The 15,090-nt window shown below is 40.4% G+C and overlaps 1 protein-coding gene across 35 annotated transcripts in view; it reads left to right on the forward strand.

Annotated features, from left to right (window-relative positions):
* ADGRL3 (adhesion G protein-coupled receptor L3) overlaps nucleotides 1–15,090 on the forward strand; it is an 804,652-nt gene that overhangs the window by 439,104 nt on the left and 350,458 nt on the right. For all 35 annotated transcript variants that reach the window (XM_074950298.1, XM_074950299.1, XM_074950303.1 and 32 more), the window contains exon 5: nucleotides 4,843–4,952. In XM_074950298.1, coding sequence (XP_074806399.1) covers nucleotides 4,843–4,952 — 110 coding nt within the window. The remainder of the gene's footprint in view (nucleotides 1–4,842; nucleotides 4,953–15,090) is intronic.

The raw sequence follows: 15,090 nt of genomic DNA on the forward strand, positions 1-15,090 counted from the left end.
TAGCAAAAGGCTCAAAAAGTAACGGGAAAAAAAAATAAGCACATCAGAAGCAGGAAGCTGCGAAACAACCAGTGGGGCCCCTGGATGACTGAGATGCTAAAGGAGCACTCAAGGACGATAAGGCCATTGCAGAGAAGCTAAACAAATTCTTTGCATCACTCACTGAGGCCAGGGATGTGAGGGAGATTCCCAGACCTGAGCCATTCTTTTTAGATGACAAATCTGAGGAACTCCCCCAGATTGAGGTGTCATTGGAGGAGGTTTTGGAACAAATTGATAAATTAAACAGTAACAAGTCGCCGGGACCAGATGGCATTTGCCCAAGAGTTCTGAAGGAACTCAAATGTGAAATTGCAGAACTGTTACCTGTGGCACGTAACCTGTCATTTAAATCAGCCTCTGTACCAGATGACTGGAGGATAGCTAATGTGACACCAATTTAAAAAAAAAAAAGGCTCCAGAGACGATCCCGGCAATTACTGGCCAGTAAGCCTAACTTCAGTACCAGGCAAATTGGTTGAAACTATCGTAAAGAACAGAACTGTCAGACAGATAGATGAACACAATTTGTTGGGGAAGAATCAACATGGTTTTTGTAACGGGAAATCATGTCTCACCAATCTACTAGAATTCTCTGAGGGGGGGTCAACAAGCATGTGGACAAGGGTGATTCAGTGGATATAATTAGATTCTCAGAAAGCCTTTGACAAGGTCCCTCGCCAAAGGCTCTTAAGCAAAGTAAGCTGTCATGGGTTAAGAGGGAAGGTCCTTTCCTGGATCAGTAACTGGTTAAAAGATAGGAAACAAAAATGGTCAGTTTTCAGAATGGAGAGAGGTAAATAGTGGTGTCCCCCAGAGGCCTGTACTGGGACCAGGACTATTCAACATATTCATAAATGATCTGGAAAAAGGAGTAAACAGTGAGGTGGCAAAATTTGCAGATGATACAAAACTACTCAAGATAGTTGAGTCCAAAGCAGACTGCAAAGATTTACAAAGGGACCTCAGAAAACTGGGTGACTGAGGAACAAAGTAGCAAATGAAACTCAATGTTGATAAATGCAAAGTAATGCACATTGGAAAACATAATCCCAACTATATATAGTTGGGATTATGTTTTCCAATGTGCATTACTTTGCATTTAAATAAAATGATAGGGTCTAAATTAGCTGTTAGCACTCAAAAAAGAGCTCTTGGAGTCATTGTGGATAGTTCTCTGAAAACAAAAATGATTAGGGGAATGGAATGGCTGCCATATGTGGAGAGATTAATAAAACTGGGACTTTTCATCTTGGAAAAGAGATGTCTGAGGGGGGATATGTTAGAGGTCTATAAAATCATGACTGGTGTGGCGAAAGTAAATAAGGAAGTGTTATTTACTCCGTCTCATAACACAAGAACTAGGGGTCACCAAATGAAATTAATAGGCAGCAGGTTTAAAACAAACAAAAAGTAGCATTTCTTCACACAGAACAGTCAACCTGTGGAACTCTTTGCCAGAGGATGATGTGAATACCAAGACTATAGCAGGGTTCAAAAAAGAACTCGATAAATTCATGGAGGATAGGTCCATCAGTGGCTATTAGCTAGGGTGGGCAGGGATGCTACCCCATGCTCTGAAGTGCCCCTAGCCTCTGTTTGCCAGCAGCTGGCAATGGGTGACAGGAGGATGGGTCACTTGACGATTACCTATTCGGTTCATTCGCTCTGAAACACCTGGCATTGGTGCTGGGCTGGATGGACAATTGGTCTGACCCAGTATGGCTGTTCTTATGTTCTTAATCTGGTGGGTGACCCAGTGCTCCCTACCAACCTTTGCACTTCAGGAACTAACTAGTAGTTATTGCTGGTAATTTATAAGCTACTGTCACACCCCTCCCTCCCTTAATGCTCGATCCTTTTTGCCTGTTTGGTGGTGTCCCGGAACACACACTGTTCTGGAAGACAGTGAAAGATTCACACTTGAATTCAGGACCGATGCTGAGAAAGTGTGTTTGGAAAGTTGCTGTGCCCAGAATTGCCAACTCTTGTGATTTTATTGCGATTCCCACAATATTTGTGAGGGGTGTTGGTGGTGTGCTTTTTTTGAAAGCATCAGCACCTTGGTTCATTTGCTAACATGAGAATCTGAGCTTTCACTTACAAAACAGTGCAAAAGCAAATTTCTCGCTGGCATGGTTGCAGAGAAAAGCTTGAAAATATGAAGCGAGTGCATCCCACAAGGTTATAGAAACCAGAACGTAAATAAAAAAACTCTCATTTTATTTATTTATTTACTTATTTATTTATATTTCATGATTTTGAAGCCAACCTCATGATTTTTTTGAGCCTGGCTCGTGATTCTGAAGCATATCTTGAAGATGCATTATTGTTATTCTACGTAACATGGCGGGGACTGTCCGTGAAGCTGTAGACACTATGGATTAGTCCAACACGATTGCATTTTGAAAGGCACATTGAGCTCAATAAAAGATTTTTGTTAGAAGTGAAATTTTGGATTATGTTCAAAGACTCTGCTTGGAAGCCTGCCTGCACACACTGTCCTAACTATCTGTATATCCTTGCCAAGCCACCTGTCTCTCAGTAGCCAGGGTGAGGACAACAAAATTAGCCCTCAAGTTAATACATTTATTCCTCCATTTATATGATAAAAGTAGTCTCTTGTCTGTGACAACCATTGGCTGGCATAAATCTCAATAGGAAAACGTTACAACATTCCAGCCCTCTGGATTATCTGTTATCCTGCTAAATTGCCTGATTAATAGGGTATCAGGTTTTATTAATCTTTCTAATTTTTTTTTAAAATATTGAGCTTAAGGCACTCACTAATGAATCAGTTTTAATTTCTGGGCTAAAATAAAATCCTCATTAAGGCTGACAAACTGTAGCCTCAGGTAAGCACAAAACATTTCCACTCCAGAGCTAAATGAGTTCCACTCTGGATGCTGGTGCTTCTGCCAATAGAAAGGTGGGGTCAGAGGTCCAATGTCATACCAGAGGAAGAAACATTTTAGTGAAAGTAACTGCAATGCTCTATCCCTGAGGAATTCTATATCCCGCATGGAAAAGGATGAAAACGAAGGAGTATATTGTCATTTCCCCCCCGAACGAACACTTCAGGAATTTTCTGTTTAGAACCACTGTTTGCTAAGTGAGTCTGTATGAGTATCCCAAACACATTAATAAAATATTCCAATAGCTCCTTTAGGAACATACCCAGTGCAAATGTATACTTTAAACTTTGGATGCACACACATTTTTCAGGTCAAGTATGTGTGTCAAATGGAGGCCGTATCTCTGGTCTCAATACTGCAACCATTTATACATGCAAATAACTTCACTTACGTGATTAACCCTGCTAACATCAAAGAGACTATTTGCCTGAGTAAGGTAACTCTTGCCTCAATGTGTCTTCAGAATCGGCTCTCCAGTGAGAACAAGCGTACTTTTGGAAATATGTAATATCTGAGGAGTCACGTGCATTGTAGCTCTGTATGACAAATGTAAATGTACTGTGCATTTGGGTGTAAAATACCGTTCTTTGGGCATTAAAGCAGAACAGCTCTGTTCTTTAGACAGTTTACTTGATGATTGATTGTTTCTTTCCTGTTTGTCACTGTTTCCAGTCACCTTTTTGAATTATACATCATTATTGTATAGAACGCTATTTAAAGGGACACTGTTGATATGAAAATCATATTTGTGTTCATTTAAAAATATTTGTGTTTATTTACACCTAATACTAAATCTGATATATGTTGATTTACTCTTTGCACTTTGTCTTGAACAGTGCAACTTAAAGTTACATTAGATTTCTGTTTCCCTTCATTTTAGCACAACGCAGTTGAGTTTGGATTTCCAACATTGACGGAGAGTGTTTTTAAAAAATACAACCCCTGTTTCCATTGAAGTAAAAACAACATTAAAACATTTACAAGCAAAGAAAAGCCACAAAATTTTAGGTTTAAACTATAAGACAGCATTTTTCAATTAATGGATACAATAATTTATAATCAAGTCACTGACACAGTTAATGCAGTGCTTTTGTTTAGATTTTAAAGACTGATTATTGTCTGACTGACTAGGGAGAATCTAGTTGCAAATGTCTGTGCAACCTTTAATCATGCTAGTCATCCTTGAAACTTCTTGGTTTAGTAAGAACTTACTTGGGTATGGGTTGTGGGATCAGGTCTCTTTGTCTTTTGAACAAGAGTCTCCATAGTGACCTATCTGTGACCATTTAGTATAATTCAAGGCCCCGATCCTGCAATCACTAAAAGATGTGCAAAGTGTCTGCAGGATTAGGGCCTAAATAAATTAATCTGTCAAGGCTCATATTCATATCAGTAGTTTTGTTGACTTCAATGTGAGCCCTATGGGTATGAGAGTCTGATTGTATAGATCCCTTTGTAGGATCAGAACCTCAGTGGATATTTCAGCTGCATGCTTCATGGTTTAAATTTGCTGTTGATGTACTGGGTACACTGAATGGGTACACTTCAGACGTTCTCTTGTATAACCGTCGTACAAAAAACAATAAAAAGGAAGTCAAAGCTTAAAAAAAGAAATTCCGAACAACTTAAAACTATTCGCTCTCAGTAGCTTAGATGGAACTAAAATTATAAATAATAGGTAAAAAAAAGCACTTGAGTGACATAAGAGCCTATGCCCCATTTTCAAAAGTGAAGTACTGCTACGCTCCATTAAAAGTCAGTGAGGCTGAGGCAGGGAAATCACTTTTGAAAATGGGTCTTAGACGCCTAAGTAACTTGGACACTTATGAACATTTTACCCATCATCATCTCCATCCGTATTTTGACTGTCATTGTCTTTGTCTTTCAGATGCAGTAATCGTACACAGTGCGCAGTGGTAGCGGGCCCTGATGTGTTTCCAGATCCTTGCCCGGGAACGTACAAATACCTGGAAGTGCAGTATGAATGTGTCCCCTACAGTATGTATATTAATCTGTTTTCACTTCTCATTGATAGAGATCTCATTTGCTTGAAGATTAGGCCTTGAACCCATGGGGAAAAAAACAAACCACCACTCTGACAAAATTGGCAAAAGTGTATACACCACACCAGATTCAGTGGATAAGGCTTTGAAAATCTCACACACAGTGTGAAGTATACTCCTGTTAAATGAAACACTTCTATTAATTAGGTTTTTTTATTGCTTACTATACAGTTTTCTGATTGTAATTTGTATATCAAACATTTTTTAGACCGATCTACGTTATTTTAATTAGTGACATTTTATTGCTACCTTTTAAGTCCCGTATTACATCTCCTTGCAGGGACAAGCAAATAGGAAGCTAATTGATGAGAGTGTAATGTTGATGGTAGGACTTATGAAACTGTAATTTTCTTAATTGGTGAAGGGAAGTTACATGCAGGTCCTGAAAGCCTTAATTTTTTTCTAGGTTTAGAAAAATCTTCATCTGTGGTTGTAGCATTATATTTTTAATAGAGCAAAATCATCATTACCAAAAAGTAAAGATGCCTCAGAATTTGCTTTTCATAGCAGCAGGACTCAGTTACAGTTCTGCTGTCAAAATAATTGTATATCGCAAAGAGGAATATAAATATTTGGTTAGCAATAGTAAAGAATCAAGTCATGCAAAACTAAATAATTTCTGGGTTTCTTACCCTGGATTTCTTAAAGCTCTCAAATTGTACACCTCAGGGAACAAATTAGGCAAAACTAAAATCATCCCTGGTCTTCCCTTATTAGTTTAATATGTGTGGGATTGAGTAGTGAGAGCCAGCCAGAAAACATTTCATTCTTCCGAAGCACAGAAGTTGACCCGTGGAAGAAGATAGCTGGGATCATAAACAAATACGCTCGTGCTTGGTGTCAAGCCACAGAAGAAGGAATGTGTCTTGGAAGTGACAAGCGTGATCTCCTCAGGGAAAGTTATGAGCTTCCTCGCTCATGCTTACAGTCCCTCAAACTGTATGCACCTCTCACCGAGGAGCTGGCTGCCTGTCTGCTGTGGGAACTGAAAGGGTTGTAAGGTTATACGGCTGTCGAGAGATGGCTGGGAACTGAAAAGTGAGGGATGCAATTAATACAAAAGAACTCACTGCCCTTGTCACTGAACAAAAGTGACTTACTTCGCCAAGGGACCCTTAGTCTGTCTCCGCCGATTGGGGAAAACAGGGCTCAACATTAGGACTATGTCCATGTCTGAGTATTAAAAACAAAAACCACGAAGCTTCTAAATGCAACAACTGATGTCTTACATTGGGGCTGATTTAAAACCCATTGAAGGCAATGAAAAAATTGGTTTCAATGTGCTTTGGATGTGACCCATAGAGCTTTATTCAAAATTACTTGTTTGCAGGTGACCTCCTAGCAAGGCAGTGTTTCATTTCATTACCAAAAAAAAAAGTGTGTGTGTGTGGGGGGGGGAAGTGGGGGTGAGGAGGTTGTACTTACCATAAGTCGTATTTCTTACAATTTGCAATTTACATGGCATGTATTATTTCCTCCTGAGATCATTCTGGTAAAGAACTAGTCATTACCAATAGCCTTTGTTGCATAGAAAACAAAGAAGAATAGCGGTGCATTGTTAGAGAGGTAATATGTGAATATTATGCCCTGAGGTGCTAATCGGTCTTATGTGCATGATGAAAAATAACTCTTGCGGTAGGCTATTCAGTACCAAATGTAGTAGGGATTGAATGTTTTTAATGATCCAAATGTGAAAAATGATGCCTTTAAAATCAGGTTAGGGTGTTGTATGGCTGTGGTTTTTTAATACCTACTGGAGTAATCTTTATATACTGCTGGAGGCAGGGATAATAATTGTGGTGAATTCTGACAACTTATCTTCTGATTTGCAAAATTGCAGCATTCGTGATTAACATTTTGGGCCAGATCCTCAGCTGGTGTATAGCTCCCTTAATTACAGAGAGCTACAACACCATACACCAGCAAAGGACCTGGCACATTGTGCGTGTATGTCCATGTGTCCCCGCCCCCCCAAAGGCAACAGGGTCTAGTGAACTGAGCACAGGGCTTGCAGACCAGAATTTCTCTATTCTGTTCTCGCCAGTGCCTGGCGTTGGCAACGTGTTACACTTCTGTAGTAGTTTGCAAACACTATTTAGTTATGCCCCACAACATCCCCACTGCATGAGGCAGGGAACAATCGTCCTGTGGCTTTCACAGTGAAAGCGGGTCACACAGCAGGAGAGTGTCAAGAGCAACATTACAGTCCAGGAGTGAAATCCTACCCCATTGGTGTCAGTGACAAAGCTGCCTTTGGCTTTAATGGGGCCAGGATTGAACCCCAGAACTTGTGCTTAACCCACTGAGCCGCACTGCCCCCTGGGAAGTCAATGTGAGTTTCATGGTGTCCGTTTCCTCTGAAATAGGGATAACAACACTTTATTTACCTAATTATCTACCACATGGCTTTTTTGCTGACTGTGAAGTTGTCACACCATTTACTAGCAGTCTCATTTGATGACTTGCAGCAGTGTATCGGGGAGGCGTTTATCCTCTGAGAAGGCAAACAGGCCAATCATCAGACCACCCACTCTCTTCATGTGAGAGCACCCTCTGGGTCACCTTAGGGGAGGAACTCAGCTGGGGAGATATAGTGAGGCCAATCCTGCAGCCACAGCCATCAGTAGGGCATGCTGGGCACATGCAGTTCACAGCACTCATCGGCTGGAGCAAGTGATAAATGAATGGCTGAGCGGAACCTCTCTCTTCGCGCTGGTCTACACTACGGGGTGAGGGGGATTGATCTAAGTTATGCAACTTCAGCTACGTGAATAATGTAGCTGAAGTCGACGTACTTAGATCTACTCACCGTGGTGTCTTCACTGTGCTGTGTCAACAGGAGACACTCTCCCTTTCGATTCCCCTTGTGCTTCTCATTGAGGTGGAGTACCAGAGCTGACGCTAGCGTGATCGGCGGTCGATTTTTTGTGTCTATACTAGACACGGCAAATCGACCCCAGCTGGATCGATCGCTGCCCGTCGATCTAGCTGGTAGCGTAGACAAGCCCTTCCTTGAATCTGTGACTTCGGACCATATTAGTGCCAACACGCTGTGTGCAGTGAAATCTGCCATCTTTTGGCCAATCAAACACAGAAGTTATCTCTACCCATGGCTATGCTCCAATTTCGTCCAACAAGACCTACCTAGCCGCTCCTGCTTTGAGTTTGGTCTAGACGGTGAGGTTTAGGCTGTCTTTTGTTTGAGTGCCTTACAAGTTAAAAGCGGCTTGCACAGTACCTCTGAGTAAACCTGAATTCCTTCTTGGCTATTTGCTGAGGTAAAATGGACTATGGTTTTTGGACAATTTCCTGCCTCCATTGCAGATCTTCCATGGCGTAGTGGGGCTATTCTCAGGAACTGCTTGGATTCAGACTGTTACTAATGCTGGAAACCTAGTGCCCTGTTATCTTTTTGAACTAAGTTTTGCAATGTGCTATTCTTCTAAAGAAGTGCATCAGCTTTTGTAATTAAGGCATTAATGTTTCATCACACGTTCCATTAGAATGTAGTCTCAGCCTGCTATGTCTAAGTTGTTGGTTAACGCCATAAGGTTTCAAATCATGGGCTATAGACGTTGCCATAGCATTAATGGAAATATTCGCTGAACAGCAAAGGAAAGTTGAGTATATGTTCCAGTAGAGCATCATTTGGGAACTGTCTGTAGTGTGATGGTATAGTTGACCTTGGACGCTGATGCTCAATAGAACGCGGTTGTGCCTGTTCCCTCAAAGAAAAACATATGGAATATTTTAAACTATCTGTTGGTTCCCCAATCCTGCCTTGCATTGGTTTTGTTTTTTCTCCTGTTTCTCTAATTTCCCATAACTTCCATCAGTTGCAGGGAGACTTGCTGGTGACAGTGCATTGTCCAGCGAAAGCCTCTCCATTTCTTTCTGAAAAATGTAGCCTCTTATGACTTTACCAGCCCATGTTCTCTTTTGAAAATGGCTGGTGTATTACCTGTCCCTAGTCCTTGCTTCCGCCAGCCTCACTCACTCTGGGAATTATTTGCTTTTAGAAACAAAATGGATCTGACCTCTGATGAGGGATAGATTGTCCTGACTTCTCTCCCCTCTGGCTAAACAGGGCTAGTCGACATCAACAGGTGACCAACTCTCTCTCATGCTTAGAATAGTCCCCTATATTTTTAAATGCTGACAAGGTGATGGGGGACGGGGGAGAAGCAACACTTAACTATCATTCATCTCTTTGTTAAAGACTGGTTTAAAAAAAACATAGATGTTGAATTCACATTTCCCTGTTGTGGTATTGATGAAAAAAAGGGTAATTTCTTTGCTAGAAATACTCTTTTTATTGCTGACAGAAGAGTGGGCTGGCTTACATATCAATAAAAGTGAAGGATGTTAAGTGTGATGTGGGAACAGAATTCAATAAAGTTTTATTGTATCACAAGTGGACAGAAGTGCGTTTAAAAACATTAAATGAAAGCTCACAAGATCTGCTCCGCTGGACCTTAGGGCCAGTGAATAGACAGATAATTGAATAATGACAGTTTTAAGAGAATCCAAGCACTAGAAAGCAATCTGATACTTTTATTGCTTTAAGATTGCTGAGGCGGGGGAAGGGGGGAAGATGAGAGAAAATTGCAACCTGAAAACAATTTAATGAAACCACTTCTCCCAAGAATACTGTTCTTAATTATTTTTGAGTGCCATACCATTTTTGAATCCTGTATTCTCACCTCCCTTGCATTTCTTTGTGGGGGTTTCCTTTCTGCAGTTCTTAACCACTGACAGCCGAGAAACAATGTTTTCAAGCTCTCACAGCAATGCATTGCTGGGTGCCAGTTTTTGCATAAATGGTCCTGTGGTTCCTTCAGATACCATCCCTCTGTGTTATTCCCTTCCCAGGGGGCAGGCCATCCGTCCATGCTCTCCCCCAAAAGAAAATGACAAATGTTCCTAAGGGGTTAAACATGGCTGTGTACACTCTGGTTTGGTAATGAAAGCATCCCTGCTAAAGCAAAGCTTCCCGTGTTCTACTTAGTTAAATGAATGACTTTGATGCGTGGGCTGGGGACCATAAGAAATACTAACCTAACCACCCGTTATGGTTATTTCTGATTCTGAGCAAAGACTCTTTACTTTGTATCCTGCTGACAAACTGCCTTTCTTCCAAGGCATACAATTTCATAGGCATTGCAGCCAAACAAACAAACGAAATCAAAACAAAACAAAATCAGTTTTGTATTCATTGGAATTCCCAGATTCCCTTGTTAGTTCTTTTTCTTCCTCAGAGTCAGAAACAAAGGAAGCATTACTTACCCTACCAGTCTCCTTTCACTATATTATTGGTGGGGCGAGTGCACATTTACAAGTGCCAACAGAAATGTGCCCGTGATTGAAATAATATAATACTATGTGAGTTTTGCAAATCAGCAGTCTCTTAGCCTGCAGGTGTAGATATCAGCATAGGCGTGCACACAGTTTTCAAGAATGAAATAAAAACTGATGCTGGTGTTCAGGAAGAATAAATATTTTAGATGAATCAAGAAACTTAGGAGGCTGAAATTTAAAACGAAATATCCAGAGACACTCTGGGAAACAGATTCACAAATAAAAAAGGGTATTTTCCTTCCTAGGTTTGGTTTTAACCTTGAAGGCCCAATTTAAAGGAACTAAGCCTTTTTAGCAGGTGTTAGTGGGCATAATTTTTACACACACGTCAGAGGTGTGATGAAAGCAATGGAGGTGTTAGAGCTTCTCAAAAAAGAGAGGTTGAAAAGATCTGTTGTAATGGGTTGTTATGCAACCTGAATATTAGGGTTGCTACCAGCTTCCCATGTAATTTTCAGTGTGCTCCTAACAAACGCCCATTAAAACAGTGTGGTTTTTTAATTTCTTTCTGGTATGTATCAATCTGCACTAAGCATTGCCCAACCAAGCAGCCCAGTAGGTCTCATAGAGATGAGGTGACTGGGGCAGTCTCTTTCACGGAAGGTAAGTCTGTATTCTCTATCTAAGGTACTTACTTGGTTCCCCTTATCATAGTATTTGAGCACTTCACAACCTTTCATCTATTTATCCTCATAACACTCCTTTCAAGTAGGAAGTGCTATTATCCCCCTTTAACAGATGGGAAACGGGGCAAATCAGTTAGCCTCTCTGTGCCTCAAAGTCACACAGGAAGTCTGTGGTGGGTAAGGGATTTGAGCACAGGTCTCCCAAATTCCAAGCTAGTGCCCTAGACACTGGACCATCCTTCCTCCCCATGTGTTGCTCTTAAATGCCCCTATCGGTTAGCTGCAGGAATGGCAACACCATCTCAAATGAGCCGCATATGCTTAATGGCAGTAAGGACAAGGCAGTATTCTCTCGTTGTGGTTACAGCTGTTCTTAGGGAGTGTGTGCTGAGCAAAAATCCCACACCTAGCTGCCTTCTGGTCCACCCATTGCAAAGGTCAGAAAAGAAATATGGGAAAGAGAGCTGGAATCTCCATGAGCCTGTCAGCTGATCTCTGATTGGAGAGCTTTTATTGCACAGTGGTGATGTGTCGAGGGCAGTAAGAACACAGCTTGTTGGACATGTATTAGCACTTAGAAAAAAAAATCTTATGGCTTGTAAAGTGAACCTATTTGTTATGGAAGAGTCAGGGAGAAGGATTATAAACCCAACCATGTCTTATTTTTTTTAACAGAGACACTTGTCAAGACTATCACCAGCCCTTTAAACTGACTTCCTGATTTATAGATATTGATCCATCTTAGCTCAAACATAGACCGGACTTTGATCTGCATATCCTCACCGTTCAGAGGTAGTCAGGGTTTTGGGTCAGGTGCATTTCCAAGCTAAAACCACTAATAAATGGTTCAGTGGAAGAGGTGGAATCCGACCAGGGCGTGTTCTGCGTATTCTGGAATTACTACTGTATTATTCGTTTAAGGTTCGTGAGAATCATGGATAACGGCGCGATTAAACAGGCTGGGTGGAATGTTACCAAGAGCACTCCCTAAGCTAAAAGTTGCAGTAGTCTTGATTTTCAGAAGAGGGGGAAAACATTTTTTTTAATTTGTCCAGAAGCAAAGTTTTGTTCTTTGAATAGATGTAATGGTGTGTTCCGCTTAGGTGTATTCCATAATTGCAGCCCTCACCAAGATCCATATGAGCTCCAAAGCTCCTGCAGCATCAGTATCTGTAAAAACAATGGCTAATATTGAGAGCAATGGGAGCTGTTGAGTGCTGAGCACTTTTGAAAATCTGGTGCCCAAGCAGGAGCTAAGTTCTACTGAAAATCAGTTCTTTCGTGTTAGAAAACAAACTGGAGAGACTTAAGCCATCTATACTACTGTGTAAGGCCCCAATTCAGGAAAGCACTCAAACCCATGTTTGTCAACCCCTGTTCAGTATTGCACTTAAGCATATGGTTAAAACCTATTAACTTCAGTAAGACTTAAGCCTGTTTTTAAGTTCTCTCCTAAATAGGGATGCTGTCTTGAGAGGGGGACTAAAAGATGATTCCATGTCTCTGCAATAAAACTGGGGGGAAAAGGGGAAAAAAGGAAAATTTAAAATGTTCCTGGCAATTGTGGGCATAGATTTGACAATCTGTCCCTCAGGGGGAAGAGGTGGTGGGGAACCTGCCTAGAAAAAATGGACAGTTGATCTTGAAGACTATTTTTCCTGAATTTGTCCCAGAATGTTCAAATGGAAGATAAATAGCTTCAATATTCTAAGCGAGAGGGAAATCTGCGTGGCTGTGTTGTTCTCTAACTGTAAAATTATATTTAGGCTTGGAAGCATTAGTTTTTTATTGGTAAATGTCAGTAAACATTGATTTCACTGTACACACAGAAATCGATGAAAAAATAGATTCATCGATGGTAATCAAAATTTACAGATAGGTAAAGTAAGAAACGAGCTGCTTGAGAACTTATTAGAGTTTGGTGTAAGGATATTTGTGTGTTTTAAGTGTTATAAAGCTTCAACTTTTTAGAATCTCTACGTCTACCATCATTAAATAATTATTCCCCCCCCATTGTGTAACCCCCATAATTTAAATTTAAATTGATTTTTAAAAATGTTTAAAGCTCATAATTTTGCACAATTTGAAAACTTAAATACTTATAAATCTGCAAAAAATCCTTTAGAATAAACATGAATGTTGTCTATTGAAACTAAGCAAACAAAGAAAATTGCCAGACCTAATTATATTGTTATCACCGTGACTTTTAAAAATCATACACAGGAATAGTACTTACCTTAAGTGTGCATACAATTCAGATTCTATTGCTACTTTGGGTACTTGCACTCAGTTTGGCTATTTCCAGGCAGTAAAGAATATACTTTAGTTAGGATTCAAAATACAGTGACATCTATTTTTCCCTAGTCGGCTTCAGTGGGACTACTCGTATGGCAAAGCTTGCTACCTTGTTGGATGAAAACCTAAATTTTTCCCTTTGGTACATACTATAAGCAAATAATTCAAGCAAACAGAATTTATTGTATACATTTATTAAGGCAATATTGTCTTGTAGTTAGGAAGAGCACAGTCTTTGTTTCCTTATGGATTTGATCACCAGGGCCATATCCTTGTTTCAAAATGCTAAAGTGCCATGACTATGTATTCTAGACAAAGTCAGCAACCGTTCAGGTTCCTGAGTTTATTTGTTGTTTGCTATGTATCATAATCTGTATGTAGCTTTTCTGTTTAAAATAGCTCATCTATTGTTTCAAATGGAATCAATTAAAATACATCCTGGTGTATTTTGTAGTTATGTCTAATTTAAATGATGTCTTAAGACTGAAAAGGGTATCAGACTTATTGAAGATATGTTTCTGTTTGAGTTCACACTACCTTTTTGACTCAAGGACTAGCCCATACATAGCCCACAAAAGTCAATGGGAGTCTTTCCATTGACTTCAGAGGGCTGTGGATCAAACCCTTAGTTGCTAGGGTTAGCATTTTCTTTGTGTAAAATCTATCCATGAGGTCCGACTGAAGTCAGTGAGAGTTTTGCCGTTAACTTGAATGAGACCAGGATTCACTCTTGAAGTTATAAATTGCGGGATTTGTGGCACGATGGTAAGATTGGAAGGAGAAATCCCCTTCCAATATAGAGAGAGTGTATGTTTTTCTACAGGTTGGTTGCTCTCTCGTCTTCTTTCCCCAAGTGGCACAATTAACAGTTGATGAAGTTAGCAAAGTGTCAGAAGCAGGTTCAGAAAACACCAGCAACCATTTCAGTGTGTTACTTTATACTAAGAGGGGAGAGGAAAATGCTGCTGGTGTGGTGTATTTCTGTGCTTGGGCATCTTCCTTGACCTCCAGTCAGCCACTCCACACACTGCTGCAAACATCTAGCGGGGCACACTTGTTCTTAGCAGTCTGATGGGACAAGGGGCCAAATGATTATATTAGTTTTGTCGGGGATGAGACTGACCTAAGTTAAGCACACTGTCTGCGATGACTCAATAAACCAGGCTTCTAGAACAGTATGTACACGAGAGAAGACAGTTGGTTGTCATGATATAATGTATGGAAGGAAAAGCTCCCAGGAATTGCTTACAACACTTCATCAGACACCCACTGATACTCATGTTAAATGGCTTTTCACAGTCATACTCAGCCCAAATATCATGAATTATGAATGGCTGTTGTGTGACAGATGGTATGTATTACTGTTTTTAAGAATGAGTGATAAGTGTAAAATGAAAACACATGTTGCTCGACAGCTTTAGCTACCATGTATCGAAGAGAACCAACTTTCCCCCCTATTGGACAGCATCCTGTTTTAATAACCTTAAGATGGAGATCATGAAATGTACCAGAGCAGGAAACACTGGATAATCGTAGACTTTGATGTAGGAGGATGCAGCTCTCACTGAGCTCACTCGGGGTTTCACCTGTTTGTGCCAGGGCTGCAATTGGCCTTTCTAGTACGAATATTGATCAGGCACGTGGTTTTACCAAGAGGCCTTAGCCTGTGGAGATATACAAGTTTAAACAATGTGTCTTGAAGGGAATGAATAGCTTAGCTCAGTGCTTTAGCCAAAAATTGACATACAAAAAATGTATAGTATTCCTTAAATAGTCTGATCTTCTTCTAAACAT

This window comes from Natator depressus, chromosome 4, assembly GCF_965152275.1.
Source record: "Natator depressus isolate rNatDep1 chromosome 4, rNatDep2.hap1, whole genome shotgun sequence".
NCBI classification, from domain to species: domain Eukaryota; kingdom Metazoa; phylum Chordata; order Testudines; family Cheloniidae; genus Natator; species Natator depressus.